We start from the raw sequence: 22,575 nt of genomic DNA, 5'->3' as shown, positions 1-22,575 counted from the left end.
AAGCTTGGGGTGGCTGTGGCAATTTCTTAAAATAAGACAACAATGAAGTCTGCAGCGTTCATTGACTCTTCCTTTCACTAATGATTTCTCCGTAGCATGCAATGCTGTTTGATAGCATCTTACCCACGGGAGAACTTCTTTCAAAATTGGAGTCAATCGTCTCAAACCCTGTTGCTGCTTTATCAACTAAGTTCATGTCACATTCTAAATCCTTTGTTGTCCTTTCAACAACCTTCACAGCATCTTCACTAGAAGTAGATGCCATCTCAAGAAACTGCTTGCTTTGCTCATCCATAGGAAGCAAATCCTCATCTGTTAAAGTTGTATCATGAAATTGCAGCAATTCAGTCACGTCTTCAGGCTCCACATCTAATTCTTGTTCTCCTGCTATTTCCACCACATCTGCAGTTACTTCCCCCGCTGAAGTCTGGAACCCCTCAAAGTCATCCAGAAGGGTTAGAATCAACTTCTTTCAAACTCCAGTTAATGTTGATATCTTGACCTGTTCCCATGAATCACAAATGTTCTTAATGGCATCTAGAATGGTGAATCCTTTCCAGAGGGTTTCAATTTACCTTGTCCAGATCCATCAGAGGAATCATGTCCATGGAAGCGATAGACTTACAAAATGTATTCCTTAAATAATAAGACTTGAAAGTTGAAATTACTCCTCGATCCATGGACTAAAGAATGGACGTTGTGTTAGCAGGGGTGAAAACATTAACCTCGTTGTACATCTTCATCAGAGCTCTTGAATGACCAGGCGCATCGTCAATGAGCAGTAATATTTCAAAAGGAATATTTTTTTCTGAGCAGTAGGTCTCAATAGTGGGCTTAAAATATTCAGTGAACTGTGTTGTAAACAGATGTGCTGTCATCCAGTCTTTGTTGTTCCATTTATAGAGCACAGGCGGAGTAGATTTAACATAGTCCTTAAGGGCCCTAGGATTTTCAGAACACTAAGTGAGCATTGGCTTCAACTCAAACCAGCTGCATTAACTCCTAACAAGAGAGTCAGCCTGTCCTTTGAAGCTTTGAAGCCAGGCGTTGACCTCTCCTCTCCAGCTATGAAAGTCCTAGGCGGCATCCTCCTCCGCTAAGGCTGTTCCATCCTCATGGAGAATCTGCCAGTGCGGCCACCTTCATCAGTGATCTTAGCTGGATCTTCCGGACGTCTGGCTGCAGCGGCTACGTCAGCACTTGCTGCTCCACCTGCACTTTTGTGTTCTGTGGACGCTTCTTTCCTTAAACCTCACGAACCAACCTCTTCCAGCTTCAGACTTTTCTTCTGCAGCTTCCTCCCCTCTCTCAGCCTTCACAGAATTGAAGAGAGCCAGGGCCTTGCTCTGGACTGGGCTTTGGCTTAAGGGAATGCTGTGGCAGGTTTGATCTTCTGTCCGGACCACTGAAACTTTCTCCACGGCAGCAACAGGCTATTTGCTTTCTTATCATTCGTGTGTTCACTGGAGTAGCACTTTTAACTTCCTTCAAGAACTTTTCCTTTGCGTTCACAGCTTGACTGTTTGGCACAAGAGGCCTAGCTTTCGGCCTGTTTTGGCTTTCGACATGACTTCCTCACTAAGCTTTATCATTTCTAGCTTTTGATTCAAAATGAAAGATGTGTGACTATTCCTTTCACTTGAACACTTTGAGGCCATTGTAGGGTTATTACTTGGCCTGATTTCAATATTGCTGTGTCTCAGGGAACAGGGAAGCCCAGGAGAGGGAGAGACGGAGAACAGCCAGTCGGTGGAGCAGTCAGAACACACACGTTTACGGATTAAGTTCACCGTCTTATATGGGAGCAGTTTGTGGAGCCCAAAGCAATTGCAGGAGTAACATAAAGATCACTGATCACAGATCACCGTAACAAATATAATAAAAGTAAAAAAGTTTGAAATATTGAGAGAATTACCAAAATGTGACGCAGAGACATGAAATGAGCACACGCTATTGGAGAAACGGCACTGGTAGACTTACTCGATGCAGGGTTGCCACAGACCTTCAATTTGTAAAAAATGCAGTATCTGTGAAACGCAGTAAAGCTAAGCACAACAAAACAAAGTATGCCTGTATTTTAATCTCCACAAACTTCAGTCTTGTCAGTTGTAAAATAAGAATAATGAAGTACCGCCGTTCAAAGGGTTCCGAAGGGTTTCTACCAAATCAGATAACGTTTGTAGAGCGTCCAGGGCAGCCTGGTCTCATCATAAGCACTCAGATGTCAATGGTTAGTTCATTCATCCTGTGTGCACCTTGCAGCATCTTCTTCCTCAAAGTAGCCTCGGTTTCCCACTCCACACTCCATTACTTTCCCCGACTTGAGGTCTCCGAGATCGCCACTTTTCCTGTTAACAAGGCTCAAACCCCAGACAACACAGACTCTTGCTTCAGTCTCACCTGCCTGCACAGAGAACACAGCCACTGTTCTCCGTTCACCGCCATGACGCGACTTAAACCCATCCGCTTCGTGCTTTCCTAGGCACTGCCTTCAGCCAGCCCCTCGTTCACCTCCACCTGGACCTGAGGCAGCCCCTGTGGGCTCCTTGCCTGTAATCTTTCCCTTCTCTAAATCCCCTTTCCTATTGGTCTAGAGTCATTTTCCTAAAGCACAGAGACTTGTCCTCAAAAATCCTATTCTTTCCAGTTTCCTACGGAGTAAAGACTAGACTGCCAATGGGGCTGGCCCTGTGGCCTAGTGGTTAAGTGTGGCATGCTCCACTTTGGCAGCCTGGGTTCAGTTCCCGTCTGTGGACCTACACCACTCATTGGCAGCCATGCAGTGGCAGCAACACACATACAAATTAGAAGAAGATTGGCACAGATGCTTGCTCAGGGCAAATCTTCCTCAGAAACAAAAAAGAAGACTAGACCACCAAGTAAGGTTCTTGACAACTTGCTCTCCATTTTTTTCCTGGGCCTTTATGCCACAACCTTCCAACCCCTCCAGACAACCTACACCAGAACAAGATGATGTGCCACACCGGACATGAAACATTCATCACTTCACCCATTCAGTCTGCGCAGGGCACCATTCTCCGTGTCTCCAGATTGTAGTCACCTGTCAGGGGCTGCTGAAACACTCCCTTTTCACACCCTTATCTGTCGCTGGCATCAATGCTCTCTCTCTCTCCTCACCTTGTTCTCGTCACATATGGGGCCTCTATTGCAGAATATATTTCATTCAGTTACTTCTTTGAGATCTAAGCTGAAAGCCATCTTAGAGTAAAAACCATGTTTTATTAATCCTTGTATCCACCCACTCCTCTCGTCAGCCCAGGCCTGCTCAGAGAGGACACTCCTGAACATCCACTGACACAGCACAGGTGAGACGGCATTAGTGCCCCAGACCACCCCTCACCTACAGGGAAGACCAGGTCTGGGCCACAAAGACTAAGCCGCTTGTTTCTTTTCAGGTCTTTCAAAGACACAAGTGTAAAATACTCTACTCAACTACTTTAAAAATCAAAAACAGGGGGGCCGGCCCCATGGCCGAGTGGTTCAAGTTCCACGTGCTCTGCTTAGGCAGACTGGGTTCACGGGTTTGGATCCTGGGCACAGATCTACTCCAGTCACCAGCCATGCTGTGCAGGCGTCCTACATGCAAAAGAAACAGAGGGCGACTGGCACAGATGTTAGCTCAGAAGTAATCTTCCTCAAGCAAAACAAGAAGAAAGCTGGCAACGGATGTTAGCTCAAGGTGAATCTTCCTCACCAAAACAAAACAAAATGAAACAAAACAGAAGAGCCTATGAAACAAATATTAGACTAAAAGTAATTAACAACAGCTTTGTTTTCTGTTCTTTTTTTTTTTTTTCCTTTGAGGAAGATTAGCCTTGAGCTAACATCCGTGCCCATCTTCCTCTACTTTATATGTGGGACGCCTACCACAGCATGGCTTGACAAGCGGCCTGTAGGTTGGCACCTGGGATTCGAACCTGCAAACCCTGGCCACCGAAGCGGAACGTGTGAACTTAACTGCTGAGCCACCAGGCTGGCCCCTGTTCTATCTTTTAATAAAAGAAGTAGGAGAAGAAAAGGGAGAGAGAGAAAAGAAAGAAAAAGGCGCAGAAAGAAAGAGATCATCTGAGACACAAGGGGAAGAAGATGACAGACCCCCAGGGCCAGAGCAGAGACAGGCCACACAGACACAGAGACACACAGACACACAGCGATGGTGGGTACCGTGGCTTCCCACAACGCTCGTGCAAAAGACATTGCTTCTTCTGCCGCCCTGTTGTTTCTGGACAGCATGGGGTGAAACTCAGAGGCCAGTCTGTCTAGATGTCAGTGCGGCAGTCCCTGTGGGACTGGCCATCTGCTACCCGGCTCCACCAGCCAAAATTTGCTATCTGTGAGAAATAAGGTCTCGCTGCTGCCAGATCTTCTTATTTTTCAAGAGAAGCCAAAAATCTGGATTTAGAGTTTGTCCAAAAACCACTCTGTGGGCCAAACAACACAGTTCAGTGGGCCCGGCGGGCGCCAGCGTGTCCTCGCTCAACTGCAGACAACACAGGGCTGTTCCGCCTTCCCGGTTCGACTTGTGCGCTGAGAGCCGGCGCCGCGGGCGGGATGCGCTTGCTGGCCCGCCGGCCTCCGCCCGCCCTACACGCAGCTCTAGCCTGGGCCCGTCGGCGCAGGGAACCAGCTGACAGGAAGGACGTGAGGCAGAGTCCACGTGGCCGGAGGCTGGGCTGGCCCAGCCAGGCGCACCCCTGCACGAGCCCTGCGCCCTCAGCCACCGCCCGCGGGGCTCTGGGGACAGCAGATGTGAGGATGCCCAGGAAGGTGCGCTCCCTCCGCCTCCAGACTCGAGGACACGCGCACAGGAAGCTCTTGATGGAAATGGAGCGAAATAGGATGCAGTGAGGTGAAAATTAACAGTGAAAGTCTAAAACATCGGATGAAGTAAAAAAAAAAAAAAGAAAAGTGGTCTCAAGTTCCACTCTCAACCAAATGCTGGGGTCCCTCTGCACAAACACTATTTCTCTCCTTGATTCCGGAATGCATCTAATAATACATGTAATTATGTCTCTCTCTGTGAGGAGTCAGAATTCATTAATTTTTAGAGACTGAGATAAAAATTCAAATTCTAATGTCTAATTACATAAAATCAAAGGGGAGCATAACTTAGAGAAACAAAAGACTTTTTATTTAAATGTAAATTTAGTAATTTTAATAAGTAATTAAAAACAAGTAGATTGGTAATTAAAACAAGTAAAGACATAAAAAGTGAGAAAACGTGACATCAGCATAACAACAGGATACCTTTTTTTTTTATTTACTTGTTTTCCCTTCGAAGCATTTCCAGGAACCATGCACAGCTCTTACATATTCATCACTGGAGGAAATCTAATCTCTTTTTAATGTGAGGCTGAATTTCTAGAAATCTAATTAAAATTATTGAATAAATGGCATTGAAACAGCAATTATGGAAATCATCTCACTAGAAAATAATATACAAAATTTTACCACCCGACAAGATGAACTATTTTCATGGCTCAACGTTCACTTTGTAGCCTTTTCCATACACACGGGTGATGGTGGCACTCGTTAACTACAGTGTAAGATTGTATTCTTCTGTGTAATTTAACAGCATAAATATTCTTCATATTACTAGATAGCCTCCATAACTATTATTTTAATGGCCACATCATATTTCATCTATTTTTATTTACTTATTTCTCTAGCGTCAGGTATTTTTACTTTTTTTTTTTTTTACTTCTTAGATTACTTATGAAAAATTCCCTGGAATGAGTGAAAATGCATAAATATTTTTATTAATCTTGAATGTATTGCCAAGATACATTCTTTCCAAATACGGAGAACAACCTAAAAGATATAATGAATGGCTGTATCACTCACTACTTCCTGTCACTACTGGTATTACCAACAAAAAGGGGATATGAAGTGTGGATGTCACTGGTCAATAGAGTGAATTATCCTGAACCAGTGTGAGATCAGCGCTGGATGTGGAGCTCAAGTCAAAGTTGTTCATGGACCTTGGTTTCCTCAGCCGAGAAAAGAAGAGTTTAAATGACAAATCTCCAAAGATTATTCTGGCTATAAATATCTAAACCTCAAGCAAAGCCTAAACACTTCGTCCTTGTGAGAAGTTTTGCTCTATTGGGTTTAGAAGAATTGGAGAGACGCTGCTAAGCTTCCCTAAGACTTACAGCCCCCATGAAATCTATTTAATTAAGTTCAGAAAAATGTAGTAAACACATTTTAAATGCACTTGTACTGGAAAGAGAGAGAGGGACAGGGAGGTTGGGAAGGAAGAAAGAAGTCGGGTTCTACTCAGTAGAGAAAAAAATTCATGAGATTTTTCCAGGAACCAGGCAGCCATTGTCCAAATATCCAAAAACCCAGTTTGGGCCATGAGATATATTTGTAACATTTCATTTTTCAGGGGAAAAAAATGAGATACATAATATAACAAAGGTCTTTTTAAAACTTGTTAATTTGTTCACGAGTCTTATAGGAGCACAAAAGTAAAATACATCGACATTTAAATTATTTAAAAAATAAGAATAAAATACAATGTCCTGGAATTTGGGGTATATCAAATATGCAATTCAAGTGAAAGTCAGTTTAAGTTTGAGTTTTTCTTTATTTTTAGAAATCTGAGAGAGTGCTCCTTGCAATAATTCCCAGCTTGGAAGACCCTGCCTCCCCCTGGGCAGCAGCCAAGACCCGACTCCCGCAGGGAAGGAGTTCGCAGTCGAGCCACTTCCCTCCTCGGCTGCTGTGGACTTGGTCCTCCACTCTGTCTGCCGCTTAGAACCGGCCCACTCGTCCCCCCGAGCCCTGAGCCGCCCGGCTCTCTAGGCCAACCCAACAGTCTGCAACATGTGACCTGTGCCCACACTGTAGCACGGTGCATACATTCTCTCACTGAGTCCTCAAAGGCTCCGGAAGGTAGGACAGAGGGCACAGCGCTTATTCAACTGGCCTGAGGGCCTGTGGCTACCAAGCAGAGTGCGTTCCAATGTGGGGATGTAGGTCGTGAGGTCGCACCCCAGTGCTGAGCCACCCCCAAACCTCTCAGCACACTGATGCTCCTGGGAAACCGCTCGCCTCTGTTTTGTCCTTTTATATTCATTTATAAAATACACAGTCATGAAGCACCTACTAAGTGCAGGTCACCATGCTAAGTACTGCGGAGCAGACATAAGTAAGTCAAAGGCAGAACCTGCCCGGACAAGCTTTAAAGCTGAGGAGCAGACGTGACAGCGATGAGGGCTCTTTCAGAGAAGACACACTTGTGATTTCCTTCTCTGTAGAAATGAAAAACACCTCAAAATATTAAAAAATAGGAAAAGGGACTACGATATTTTAATAAATGCTTCCTAAAAATCAATTATTATATACCATCAAACATGATGCGCTACCAAATAATAAGGATCTGAAAACATCCCAATATCAAAAATATTAATATAAAAAACAAAAGAATTCAAGACCAAGTGTGAACCATGATGTAATCACCACAGAATGTTAAATGTAGACATGAACTCGCAATTTAAAGTGTTTGTGGTATTCTGAAGTATTTCATGATCTGATTTCTACCATTTGGAGGTATGATAAAGGATGAATGAACAAAAACTTTTGTCAGAGGAAGTTGTTTGGGGCAAATGAGACACATCCTGGTAAGCCCAGCCCAGCACAAGCCCTGCATTTGCATAATCATCGATTCTCTTAAAAGCTTTTCTGCTGGATCGGGTAGTGTCTGCATTATTTGCATCCCCTTCGTTGACCCATCTGGGACAGAGTGGGTCACAGGAAGCCAAGCTGAAGGCAAACAGGCTTGGATATCCTAATGTGACCTTGTGTATGAAGGGTCTGTTCCTAGTGGCTGGGGAAAGAGAATGAGGTTAGAAGTCAAGGTTGTGGGTTAATATTTTACAATTCTGTTGACCACAGCGTTCCCTGCTTCGTTTCCATTTCTCCACAAGTTTCGGGGTGTTTCACGGACCAACCTAAAGATTACAGTTGGCCTTACGTGCAGCACAGCTCTTTCCGCAGGTTGCCTTTATCATTTAACCAATCTCAAAGCTCTGGGTTTCAAATAAGAGACCATCTAGTGAGGCATCAGAAAGGCAGGCGGAGGAATGCCTGAGAGCCACTGTTCACGTTCCTGCTCTCTCCAGCCCGCTCTCTTCCTCGCTGGCACAGAGGATCCCATGAACTCGGGACCCTCGGAACGCCATGCTTTACATGCTCAATACTTGCTCATGGAAACACAAAGGGGGAACAGATATGCCATGGCTGGATCTCACAGGGGACCCACGTTGTAGGCTGGTGGGAGAAACACTAGGTCCAACTTGGAGATGGAACAATTGAAGCACAAGAAGTTTCAATGACTAATGGGCTCAACAGAACTTAAATCCGGAGCTTCTGTATTCTAAATTATGACCCGTGCACCTAAATGACATTTCCTCTTTTTCCTTCTCTTCAGGTCTGTTTATTCATTTATTTATTTATTTAGGTGAGGAATATTGTCACTGAGTGAACATCTTTGCCAATCTTCCTCTATTCTTTGTACATGGGATGCCACCACAGCATGGCTTGATGAGCGGTGTGTTGGTCCTTGCCTGGGATCTGAACCTGCGAACGCCAGGCCACGGAAGCAGAGCATGGAAACTGAACCACTATACCAGACGAGCGTTCAAATGTAGCTTTGAGACAAGAATAAACTAGGCATGATCATGAATAGTATCGATCAGGCTGTACACATTTGGTGCTCAATAAATGTTTTTTAACATATTTTTAATAATTTAATTGAATAAATGACATTTTAAGAAGAAAAAGACTGCATTCTATGGAAAAAGCCAGCCAATTTGCAAGACAAGGTCCTACTTTTTTCTTTACCTAAGGCGGTTTCTGAAGTCACCTTAATACTTGGGTAAAACAACTTCAGCTAAAACATATGATCCATCACAGGCTATTGATTTGAGGAAGGGAAGGCAGTTCAGATTCCTGTATTTCATTCCTGAGTGCAGCTGTACGTACAGCACCCGCTTTTACTAAACTGACATCCTCACAGGAAACATCGATAACATCCTCATGCTGCCACGAACTTACCCTCAGCAACGGTCAGATCGTTTTCTCCTGTCGATTAATATTAGAAAACCGTTTCTGCAACTTCAGGATTTTTAAGCGAGTTGAATCTGATTTCCTTAGGGGAGCAATTCTTCCAAAGATGATTTTGTAATGCAAAAATGCTGGCACATTCTTTCTGAGTCTTACCTTGCAGAATACTATTTAATTCAATGAGGCCGTAATTTGGGGAACTACCCCGTAATACGACCTCACCTGGCTTCCCTTACACTAGCAAACAGGCTACGTAAAGGGTTTAATAGTAAACCTCAGTAAAGGCTTTTTTTCAAAAGAAAAAAGTATCTGTACACCAAAAAAAAGAAAAAAAAAAGAAAGAATTTAAATAGTGAGTTAAATGTTCTTGAGGGGGAAAGGAAGGGAGAGCAGCATTTCTGTGGGTCCAGAAATGGGGCGGCAGGAAGAAGGAGCCATCCTTTCTTGTCCCTGGGATGGAGGCTCCAGGGACCACCTGAATCTTCACCCAGTCAGCAACGAGCTCCGGAAAGCTCCCCACCAGCTCTGCTCAGGGTCCTTAGCCGTAAAACCAGGCAGCTGACTGATTTTCTCTATGGTCTCCTCTAATCTCTGGAGTCTAGGATTCCGATGTTTCACACCGGAGGCGTGTTATGATCACTCCAATCTGGAATTCGCCTTAGATTTTTCCTTTAATTTCCCAGTGTATTGGACAAGAAAATGATCCACTTCCTAAAGCTGGAGATTTATACCTTCTAATAATGAGCATGAGCATATTGTAAAAAAAAAAAAAAAAAAAAAAAAGTTCATTCTTTTTAATTGATTTTTAGTACTAACTTCGGTCAATATTTTTAATAAATATCTTCAACTGTACCTGAACTCCAAATCTTAATGTCATTTAATTCTTTGGGAAAACAGGTTTTCCAGATTATAAAGCAGGGGCATTCATATCTACTCAGTACTTGTTTTAAAGCATAAACATCACTTAATGTCACTAGAGTAAGTACAGTCAGTGCCTAAATTAATATTCCCTGTGCAGGTGGAGATGAGTTTTTAAAAAACCCAAGATCAAGTAAGTCCTCCTGAAGCATTCTCTGTGCGTTACTGCAATTGTTCTGTAAATGTGGAAAGGCTTAGGACTTGATCTTTCAATTATATATCATATGCAACACTTGTTTCCAACACCTGCAGAGAAATTTCCCCTACACGGAAAGAAACTGTGCTTTCATCTCATTAAATTAGGGTGGTTTCAATTTCACGTTATCCTTGGTCCCTCCACCCGCAGCATTACAAGTTTATTGCTTCTGCTGGGCTAGACTAAAAGTTGAAACCTGAAGTCATTTTCTGCTTTATCAACTCGCAGGAGGGAAAAGTGAAATTATCCTGGTCATTAAAGAGAGTACTTACAATTTTTTTGCCTTCTATTAACACTGTAGACATATTTGTTTCAACATTCCGTAGTATCACATTCCCTTTCTGTTCTCTGTAGACGAATTCTTTATCTATAAGAGAGGAAATAAAAAGCAACTGTGAAAATCAAGAAACTCACCTAGCCTCTTTTTTTTTTTTGGTGAGGAAGATTGGCCCTGAGGTGACATCTATTGCCAATCGTCCTCTTTTTGCTTGATGAAGATTGTTGCTGAGCTAACATCTGTGCCAGTCTTCCTCTACTTTGTATATGGGATGCCACCACAGTGTGGCTTCATCAGAGGTGTGTAGGTCTGCATCTGGGATCCGAACCTGTGAAACCCGGGCCACCAAAGTGGAGCATGCAAAGTCAATCAGGCTGGCCCCTCGACTAGGCTTTGAGCGACATGTACATAAAATAAATTGACTAGTTCCAAAAATATATATATCCTGAGTTTCATCAAAGAGTCCTTCACATATGGCGAAATACATCCAGCTCCTCTCAATATTACCTCACGTGCAGTTTCTCGCTGAATCTTTTCTCTGCTCTACACACTGGCATACAAAGCACAAGCACATACACCCAGAAAATCTTTAGAACATTCTAGGATTTTCTTGGGTAGGACACACAGAGTCGACACACAGAGCAGATTAAGAAAGTTGCTACCGCAAGGGATGGAAGATAACTGGCACTAAAGGGACCAATTGCTTTTATCTGAACTTTGGGGTGAAATCTGTATATGTACACACGCGTACACCTACATCCATATCCTGCGAAATTGTCTTCAGTTTGTCCACAAGCGTCTTCTGCTACTCCTGGAGGAATCGGCCATTTCGCTGTCATGCATATCTTTGAATCTAGACACTGTGTCCTCAGTGACACTGCTCTTTGTATAATCAAACAAGATTTCAAATATCCCCTTAGGAAATTAATAAAACACTTCCACTGGACAGTATGCATGTAGCGGGGTGTGTGTGAGTGTACACACACTGCGAATGAAAGGGTAAACTATCTGAAAGTAAGGTTGTTGATGAACAGGCAGGGCAGGGCGCACAGAGAGAAGGAAAAATACTGTCTTTCTGAGCAGAGGTGGTAACACTGAGCCAGCTTGATGGTAAACGCTCGTCACACTACAGTCAGTCGGTGAATGAAAAACGCCGTGCAGACTGGATTAATTCAAACCGTGTTCTCATTTCCATTCTTTCTGTGTCTTACTTCATAGATCGATGTTCTTCTCATTTTCATTGCTCCCTTCTACCTGCTTTGGCATTAACTTTCTCTTCTGTTTCTAGTTTGTGGAGGCGGAAGCTTACACCTTTGTTTTGATTTTCCATCTTTTCTAATAAAACTATTAAAGCTAAAACTTTCCCTCTGTGGATGGTGTGAGCTACATCTCACAAATTTTGATATGCTGAATTACATTATTATTCAGTTCAAATTATTTCTAATTTTCCCTGTAATGTCAGCTTGGCCTGATGATCATTTAGAAATGTGTTGTTTAATTTCCAAATATGTAGAGTTATTCTGGCCCTCTTATTTTAATAGACTTTTAATTTAAATTCACTGGATCAAAGAATACTCTGTACATGATTTCAATCTTTTAAAACTAATAAAGACATTTTTATGGTCCATAATCTGGCCTAGCCTGGTAAATGTTCCATACGCACATTTAATGAAATCACGGCTGTGGCTGAGCTTGGTCTATCATTTCCGGGGTGTTTTCTTTGCTTCTTGTCTCTTCTACTTCTTTTTTGCCTCTTGTTTCCTGGCTTTCATTTTATTGTTGAATAGTTTTTAGAATTTTAATTTCCCTATGATTAGCTGTATTTCTTTGCATTTTTTTTAGTGGTTGTCTTAGGGATCATAATATATAGTCTTACTTTTTCACAGTCTGCAGAGTTGAAAAGAAATTAAGGAGAAGACAAAAAGAAAAATTGTCCTTTACATTTACCCACTATTTACCATTTCTGATGCTTTTTGTTTTTTCTTAAGGATCTGAGTTTCCACTGGGTATCATTTTCCTACTTCTTGAAGAACTTTCTTTAGGATTCTTGTTGTATGGATCTGCTGGCAACCAATTCTTTTTTTTTTTTTTTTTTAGGAAGATTAGCCCTGAGCTAACATCTGCCGCCAATCTTCCTCTTTCTGCTGAAGAAGACTGGCCCTGAGCTAACATCCGTGCCCATCTTCCTCTACTTTATATGTGGGACGCCTACCACAGCATGGCTTGCCAAGCGGTGTCATGTCCACGCTCAGGATCCGAACCAGTGAACCCCGGGCTGCTGAAGCAGAACGTTCGAACTTAACTGCTGTGCCACGGGCTGGCCCCCAATCAATTCTTTTAATTTGGTTTTACCTGAAAATGTCTTCAATTAACTTTTTTTTTTTTTGGTGAGGAAGATTGTTGCTGAGCTAACATCCGTGCCCTTTTCCCTCTATTTGGCTTGATGAACAGTGTGTAGGTCTATGCCTGGGATACAAACTGGCAAACCCTGGGCTGCTGAAGCATAGTGTGCAAACTTAAGCACTATGCCACCAGGCTGGCCTCATTAACTTTCATTCTTGAAGGATATTTTCTCTTAATATAGATTTCTAGGTTGATAGTTTGAGGTTTTTTTCCTTTTAGCATTTTGAAACTTTGTCCCAGTCTCTTCTGGTCACCATGGTTTCTAATGAGAATCAGCTATTAACTGAATAGTTATTTCCCAGCATTTTTCTTTTGCTGTTTTCTTTCTTCCTTTTTTTTTTTTCTGCTTTATCTCCCGAAACCCCCCTGTACAGAGTTGTATATCTTAGTTGCATGTCCTTCTAGTTGTGGGATGTGGGACGCCGCCTCAATGTGGCCTGACAAGCGGGGCCATGTCCACGCCCAGGATCCCAACCCTGGGCTGCCACAGCAGAGCACGCGAACTTAACCACTCAGCCACGGAGCCAGCCCTAGTCTTTTGCTGTTTTCAAGACTTATTTGTTGCCTTTGGTTTTCAACAGTTGACTGTGATGCACTTTAGACTGGGCTTCGTTGTGTTTCTTTGATGTTTGCTGAGCATCCTGTATCTGTAAATTGATGTCTTCATCAAATCTTTAGCCATTAAATTTGCCAAATGTTTTTGCTACCCCTTTATCCATCTCCTCTCACTCTGGTATTACAGTTGCACATGTACTGGGCAGCTTGATTTTATCTAACAGTCCCTGATGCTCTGTTCCTTTAAATTTTTTTCTCTTTGTTCATGTTGAAAAATTCTTATTGATCCATCATCAAGGTCATTTTGTCTTTCCTTTGTCATAATCATTTGGCATCAAGTCCATCCAGTAAATTTTTTAATTTCAAAATTTGTATTCTTCTGTTTCAGAATTTCCATTTGGTTCTCTTTATTGTTTCTATTTTTCTGTTGAGATTTTCATTCAATGAAAACATGCTTGTGTTAATTCATTGAAGATAATTATAACAGTTCCTTTAAAATCCTTGTCTATCAGTTCCAAAATCTGTTTCATCTCGGGGTCAGACTGAATTTTCTTTTACATTGAGAGTATGTTCCACTGGGTCTTTTTGGTTCTTTGTGTGTCAGATAATTGTGTGTTATATCTTAGATATCACGGACATTCATTCTAGACATTCTGGGTTTTGGTATTCTCCAATTCTCCAATTGTTCACTTTCCTGCAGCAGGTAATTCTCTCTGCTAGGCGTGGACTGCCAACTTCGTTTCTTGGGCAGCATCTTCATTCTCAACTCAGACACTTTACCTTCAGCTGAACTGCTCTGATTCTCTCCAAACACAGATGGTTCATGGGTCAATCAGAGATGCCACAAGGCAGTGACAGGGGAGTCCCTCTCTGGATCTTTTCCTCTGGGTTTTCCCCACTTTTTCAGCACTCCTTTATTTCTGCCTTCTTTTTTCTGGGTTCCCCAGGCAAGAGAGACTGTGTATTTTTGCAGGCGCACTGCTGCTGCCAGTGTGCGCACCATGAGGCTGCACTGAGCTGCTGGCTAAGGCCTTGGAGATGGGATCTGACTTGTTAACACCCTGTCTTGCCTCCTGAAAGAGGCTCCCCTGCAGAATCTGTCTGCTTCTGTCCACTCGCCAGTGTCTTCCCGCAGCTGCTTTGTTTTTACTAAGCTCACGTCTTAAAGCTGTTTTCTGCAGGGGCTGGGGATCATCTCGGGTGTTGGTGCATCACACCCAGAATCAGAAATCTCTAGTTATACTTTTAATCTCTGATATGTCTCTACATCCCTCTCTTCAAGTATTTTTATTTGTATTTTATCTGAATGTTTATTGTCACTTACACAAGAAAAAAATGTCTATTTTATTTGGCCTTTTCAAGTAACGACTTTTGGCTTTCTTAATTGTATTGTATCTTTACTTTCAATTTTATTAATTTCTGCTCTACTTTATCTCATTACCCACCTTTTCTTAACTTTCGTGTTTGACACTTAGCTAATTAATTTCAGCATTTCTTCTTTTCTGATATAATCACAACTGGTGCTATAAATTTCCTTAATTCCTTCTTTGAGTCCACAAGTTTTAATGGGTAGTATTTTCATTATTATTTAGTTCTATGCATTTTTAGATTTTGTCATGATTCTTACTCAACCTATGAGTTGTTTAGAATTTTTAATTTGCAAATATGTGGGTAATACTCTTATTATCTTTCTGCTGTTGACTTGTAATTTGCCTACATTGTGGTCAGGAAAACCTGTATTATTAATTCTTTGAAATATGTTGGGTCTGGTGTGTGGACTGATGCATGGTCCATTTTTGTAAAAGGTTTCCTGAGAGATGTATATCCGCTAATTGTAAGATGCAGAGTTCTATATATGTCAGTTAAATTCACCATGCTGCTTGTATTGTTAAACTGCCTTTCTTAGCTAGTTTTTTGTCTGCTCAACCTTCCCTTAAATAAGAACATTATGTCAAAATTTTCTAGAATAAGGATGAATTGACTAATTCTCTCCTTTAGATCCTCCAAATTTTGTTTTATATATTTTATAACTATTTTATTAGATTAGGCAAATTTAGAATTTCCATATCTTCCTGGTGATTTACAATTTTTCTTATTTAAGTACATTTTCTATCCCTAACAATGCTTTTTAAAAAATAATTTCTCATTTGTAGAATACATAAAATAATATTTTGTTTTTAAAGGTAATTATACTGTTCACGTGAAGATTCAATGCAATAATATAGGTAATACAGGCAATGTGCTGTATTACAGGTAATGCCCAGCTGGAGGCAAGCCCTCAGGGTGTGTCAGCTGCTGTTATCTCCGCAGAGGCTGTGGAGTCATCTATGTCTCCTTTTGTCTCTCGTCTTCAATATTCTACTCCTCACTTGCATATCCCTCCTCTTGAAGGCTTCTCAAATCACCTCTGCTCTTCGCTTCCAGTGTTGCTACTCTGGTTCCGCCATCACCCCCACCATGGGCTCCTCCAGCGGCCTCCTAATGGGACCTCCCTTGGTTCTCTTCGCTATGCAGACCACTCTAAAAAGAGGCCACATTCTCTTTCAAGCGTTCTTTTTTTTTTTTTTCAAATTTTTTTCTGGCTCCTTTGTCCAAACCCCTTAGCCTGACTGACAGTCAGGGTCCTTCCTGGCCTGGGGTTCTCTTTCTGTTTTGATTTTCTGCCATCCCCCATCAAGCATCCTAAAGAGCATCATGCGTTTCCTGCCTCTCTGCTTCCTCCTGCGATGCTCCACCCTCCATTCATCCTGTTTTATGTTCATCACAGCGTGTTAGTCATTGGTCTGTGACAACTCAGTCTCCTCTGCCAGACTGTGTGATTCTCAAGGGACGAGGCCACATCTTAGCTTCTCATCTCTAACACCTAGTACAACGACTAATAGGGAGTCAGGTGTTGAAAAATGTATGATGAATTTACCAAATGAATACTATCCCAAGTCAGATTCACCCAACAGCCAACCTACATGTTGGATAAAAAGCAGAACCACTTGAGTAGGACTGACTGTGCTAGGCTGACAAGGTCGTATCAGAGGGGAAGTCGAAGAAAGTGGGGGTGGACATGGCGGTTCCCTCAAATCAGGCCTTCTGTGCCTGTTCATGAGATTCTGTGAGAGCTCTCTCACCCAGTCACTGCGGGCAGCAAGACGTTACAGAGGGGAGTGCGAAGTGCATGTGAATGCTCCGAGTTCTGCAGATCAAACTGCACAGACACGCTCTGTGGGGGTTCTAAGACTTGGAGAGTGGGGGGCTCTTAGGAGAAGATTTCCCGAAGAAAAGCTTGCACAGCACCACCCACCACTGGCTGTTTCTCATATGCCAAGTGTCCAGTGCTCTGCATTTACAATATATCATTAATTTAATCGTTCTGTGCATTTAATTATTCAAAGCTAAAAAAATGAAACAAATAGAAATAAACTGCATTGATAGCTAACACCAGGAAGATGATTACTTTTCATTCTATTTTGTTTCCTGAAATTGTGATATAAAAATATATAGCGATGCAACAAATTATTTTTCTTATTCTTCCAAAAATAAGAGAGAATCCTGGTCATTCACTCTGAGTCTCATATATCAGCTGGCTTTATGTGTTGCTTATTTTTGCTTGAGAATAATGTATTTTTAGAAAGCTTTCAAAGGTATCACCCATGAAGAAAAAATTTGAAATGTATGAGGGCATTTTATGGTATTATAGACTTCTCAACAATTGAGATCATTTAGTTCTCACTGCCAAGTAGAATTTGTACATGTTGGTGGGTTTGAAGAGTATATTAATCCTTGATTGTATAAATATTACAAAGAATCACTGGACAGGAATAGATTTTAATTTCTGAAACAGCACATATGTAAATGGAGTAAATTTGATTTTTCTCATGATTATCTTCTTTTTTTTTCCTTTGGTGAGAAAGACTGTCGCTGAGCTAACATCTGTGCCAATCTTCCTCTATTTTGTATGTGGGATGCTGTCACAGCATGGCTTGATGAGTGGTGCCATGTCTGCGCTCGGGATCCGAAACCACAAAGCCTGAACTGCTGAAGCGGAGCACACAAAATTAACCACTACACTACTGGGCTGGCCCCATGATGATGATCTTTTAATTTTAAATAACTTCTAATAGAAATAATGTTCTATTACACTTATTGCCTACTTTTTTTTTCTCAGATTTAATTTACTTGTATTCATGTATGTTCTGACAACACATAGTATATATTTTTACCAAGTAACATATAAGCATATATTTCCTAAGAGAGTCAATATCCATGTGATGGTCATAAAATATAAAAACTGATCTGTAGTCCTAGCACCCACATTGAAGTCTAGAAATACCATTTCCCACCAAATGAAACCAGGATTCCTTCTGTAAATGGCTGATTCCAGGTCTGGGACAGGAAGTCTATTAACACAGACCAAGGAAGTTATCAAAGTCTTTTAGGACCATGTCAGAATGACTCAGAAACCAACCGGAAGAGGCTCCCACTGGCCAAGGACAGGCCGTTCTGAGCATCAATAAGAATCAGTGCAATGGATTGAAGCTCATTATCTCTGTATAAGTTCATGAATTTAAAATGATACTTAAAGAAACAACTAGTTCAACTGATCATAATTGGAGGATGCTTATAAATCAATATATTATTTAAAAGCTGTTAAATAAAAAGGAGAGAACCAAGAAAGTTCCCTTCTCTCCTATATAAACTTTGTCATTGGGTAACCAAATTATAGATAAAGGGGAGCTTCACCATATAAAAGTATTGCAGTTATTGAATGCAAAAGGTTGATGGAATTAGAATATCACCATTTTGCAGCTCTCAACGAGTTCAAGCATGGATCACCAGGGCTGCCAACACCACAGGATGAGAGACGACCGGCATTAACTGCCTCCTCAAGGAAGAATGCAACACTGTTGATGAAGGAGTGCTATGAAAAAGGACGAACCCAAATCCAATCAAGCCACGAGACCCAACTAGACTTTAGAGTAGACAGAGGACAGGGGAACATTTTAACCAAGACCTTACAGATACAAATAGGTGACTCTGAGAAACCGGAGGGAAAATGGCCTATTTTCTTCAATAAATAATGACATTTATATGACAACAGGAAATTTAAACACTAATAGGAGAATTAATGCTGTTAATAGGATTAATGGGAGAATTAATGCTATTGAGAAACTCTTGTTCTGGTTTGGGGTTTATTTTTCTCTTCTAGTGTGACATGGAGGTTATGCTCTTGTATTTAACAAGATAAGACGTCCTCGTCTTTAAGGATGTACATAGTGAAACATATAAGGATAAATGATATGGTATCTGGGGTGTGCCTCTCGACAACATGGGAGGAGGAGAAAAGGTCAGGATACAGATGAAACAAGATTGGCCAATAGGAAATAATTGTTGAAGTTGGGTTATAGATACATGGGAGTTTATTTATTAATCTTTCTGCTTTGTTTAAAATTTTCTATAATAAGTTAAAGTTGATTTTAAAGTTCACGTAGTTTTAAAAAAATCATGCGGCTATAATGAGAATAAAGCTATGTTGGCTCATTCCTACATTTTATCTCCTGTTGGGCTTTCACAGTAACTTGTGCTTATAGAACTAATCTGATATTTGGCTGCAGGCAGTTAGTGGCTTGGGTTTTCATCATATTTCTCCAGGAACCAGTGGGCCATAAGCTAAAATTCTGCAATCTTTGCCTCCAAAGTCAGGAGCCATGGGTGTGAAATGGCAGTAATCAATGACAGTCTTCAATCCAGGTGTACATACATTGCCTCTGGCCAAGAGAGATTTTTGCTTTGGCTTCCAAATAGTAAGGTCTGCCTGATGCATTACAGGAAGAGACAACAGTTGGGTGCTGTATCGGAGGCTGCAGGTATGGAACATTTCATCACCGCAGAAAGGTCTTTTGGACAGCACTATCTAGAAGGTTATAATAAGTGATAATATTTGATTCCCAAAGAATCAAATTAGTTTACTCAATCGTTTATCTTTAATCTGGAAAAATCACCCTTCTCAGGCCACGGCTATCAAAGAGAAAACCAAAGGATGTCCTCAAAAGGTGGCGGGCAGACCTTCAGATTGCTCTTGCCAATTATGTGCCACCACTCCTACAGACAATGAAGGTGACGGCTGTGGGGGAAAAAATCATTAAATGGTTAAAAAATATTTCCAGAATATCCCAAATGTCACAATACCTTAAAAAAGAACACAAGGTTATGTGGTACCCAGAGTTCCCATAATCATCATCAGACTTGATGGATTAAAAAGTAGGAGTATAAGTGTGAAGAAAATGCTGAAGGGATTTCTCTTTTTGAGGTTGTGTTGAAACTTATGATATTTCCAAAAAAAAAAGTACAGAACATGGTAACTAAGTCCTTTCCTTTGGAACTATGTGTATTGCACACAGTGCTCCAACACACCAGGGAAGCATGCGGACAGAGATGGTGAAGAAACACACCAAAGAAATGATATGCATTTCACTAAACGTAGATAAGCAACTTATTTTCACGAGAATGTGCTTAGAGAAGGTAGGAGTTTCCAAGGAGAGAAATGGTGGGCATAAAAAGCAAAACTCAAAGAAAAAAACCAACCAATGGACATTTCATTCATTCATTCAAAAAAAATATTTACCACGTCCAGGTGCTCTGCTGGACCTTTGGAATGTACCATGAGTTAGCCACGTTCCCTGACTTAAGGACACAGAATTAACATTGCCAGCCGGATGGTAACTACTGCATGCTGGCTGGAGTAAAGTTCCACATTAATCACAGCAGTGTACCATAAGACATGATTCCAAGAAAATAAGTAATTCTGTAAATGTTATGAGGAAATAAAATTTTCTCTTTAAGAGAAATAGATCCACATTTAAAATCATGAAGTTCAGTTACAAGTTAAAACCCTGTGACGTTATATTTATATCAGAAATAGCAAGAGGAATACATTTACTTATTTTTTAAAGTATATATTTGCTAGTTTTGTCCACAGAAAGGGACAAGGTTCATGATTGTCCCAGATACTCAGATTTTGGTTTCTAAGCATTATTCTCACTAAAAAGAACAAGGGATCTTTGAAGAAATGCATGTTTCTAGATCTGAGGCACAGAAAGCACAAAATGAACCTGGAATATCTTTTTTTTTTTTTAAGATTGGCACCTGAGCTAACAACTGTCGCCAATCTTCTTCTCCTTTTTTTGCCCCTAATTTTTTCTCCCCAAATCCCCCCAGTACATCGTTGTACATTTTAGCTGTGGGTCCTTCTAGTTGTGGCATGTGGGACACCGCCTCAACATGGCCTAACTAGCGGTGTCATGTCTGCGCCCAGGATCCAGATCCCAACCCTGGGCCACCAGAGTGGAGTGCGTGAACTTAACCACTCGGCCATGGGGCTGGCCCCTGAACCTGGAATACCTTCTTGGACAGAAACAAAGGAAGTGTTCAGTGAATAATAGGGGCATGTCTACAAGATCACAGTAGATTGCAAACATGGCCCCAATTCTTCACCCCATCCTGTCCATAGCATTTGCATCTAACTTTGCCAGGCCCTTCGCCTTGCTTCTGAGCTCAGACACATGGCTTGAACTGGTCAATGGAATATGAGCAAGCAGATACTTGATAAGCTCTTTCACCATCCGACACACCCTTTCCTGGCTTCTATTGCTGCGTGAGACAGACGTGTCTGGCCTAGTCTTTCAGCCCCAGGAGGAGAAACAGAGACATGTGGAGAGAGCCAAGTTGCCATGGTCACCGAGAGGAAGCCATTCTGGATCAGTTAACAGTCAGCTGGTTGTCCAGCCCTGTGAGCACATCAGCCAACAGACAAGAGGAGCTGCCTAACCGACACCAGCTGACAACCAGATGTGTGAAAGCTAAACACGTATTTTGTATGTCACTGAGGGTGTGTGGTTGCTTATTACACAGCACTTTTGTGGCCCTAGATAACTGCTACAAACACAGAAGAGCCAGCTTGGAGGGCTGTCAGTCGCTAGAGTTGAGAAAATTTGAACATCAGAAGAACGATGCTGTAATTGATTAAACCACATTAAATATATAAAACAATTCATGAGTCTATAACGGTACTCACAAAAGAAAGAAAACTCGTTTTCCACAGTTGGAGGTAACTATTACAGCCACTCCTTACTCTGAAAACTGGTAATTAAATGAATAATTAGGGATTGATCCTGCTTTTTCCATAGTTCAGGGACACCGACTAGCCTGTTCATGAAAGAGAACTCCTCCTCTAGGAGACTGCCCACTCATCAACACAGAGGGCGTGATGAAGCGAGAAAAGCTCGATGTTGCAGCCCCTGTTGAAATACCTGATTTAGGTAAGGATCATCAATGGATGCTAAGCTGTTTCAGAGAGAGGTTGAAGGGACATTTTCCTGGTACCAAAATATGATCCCAGGAGAAAAATGCCAGCATCAATTGGAAAAACACATGGTCACAGTGGAGGCATTTGGTGATCATCACATTAGCCCACTAATTGACCTTGGAGTGCCTCATAGTGGGACAACCGGAGGTGACAGACAAACAGCTTAAACCATTCCTTGAGGGACATTCAGACAAATCCAGGATGTGGGAAATTCTACAAATTAAAGGGAAATAACTTCTATCACAGAAAAAAGAGGACTTGTTCTACAGGAACAGAACGTAAGAGACACAATCAGTTATAATCAGGATCCTTAATTTGATCCAAGCTGGGAGAAAAAAGCCATAGAAGATATTTTGAGAATGAATGAGGAAATTTGAATTTCCTCAATTTGAATTCAATGATATTAGGGAATTAGAGTCATTTTTTTAGATATGATAATGTTGTTACGAATATAGAGGAGGATATATTTTTGGAGAAGCATGTTTTTAGTATCTAGGGAGGAAAGAAAATGATCCGATTTATGTTTAAAGATTTTCAGGAAAAAAATGATAGAGGACACAAAAATGGTAAAAGTCTTGAAATTAATTGGTGGTGATATGGGTGTTCACTGTACTATCCTTTCTACTTTTCTGTAATTTTTTAAATTTTTCATAGAAAAGGAAACAAGAAAATACAACGACCTTGCCCCTGAGTTCTGAGGACACATAATAGAGTTGGGCAGAGGTAAGAGCTGTGCCCAGAGAACACGAACGGCTCGGAGAGCCCGGGTCTGCGAGG

General features: G+C 41.4%; 1 protein-coding gene across 6 annotated transcripts in view; it reads right to left on the bottom strand.

Annotated features, from left to right (window-relative positions):
* Positions 1 to 22,575, bottom strand: part of DPP6 (dipeptidyl peptidase like 6) — a 987,445-nt gene that overhangs the window by 307,096 nt on the left and 657,774 nt on the right. For all 6 annotated transcript variants that reach the window (XM_070616959.1, XM_070616961.1, XM_070616964.1 and 3 more), the window contains one exon: positions 10,480 to 10,574. In XM_070616959.1, the coding sequence (XP_070473060.1) occupies positions 10,480 to 10,574 (95 nt within the window). The remainder of the gene's footprint in view (positions 1 to 10,479; positions 10,575 to 22,575) is intronic.

This window comes from Equus przewalskii, chromosome 4, assembly GCF_037783145.1.
Source record: "Equus przewalskii isolate Varuska chromosome 4, EquPr2, whole genome shotgun sequence".
Lineage (NCBI taxonomy): Eukaryota > Metazoa > Chordata > Mammalia > Perissodactyla > Equidae > Equus > Equus przewalskii.
This window is presented reverse-complemented; position numbering and strand designations above follow the sequence as displayed.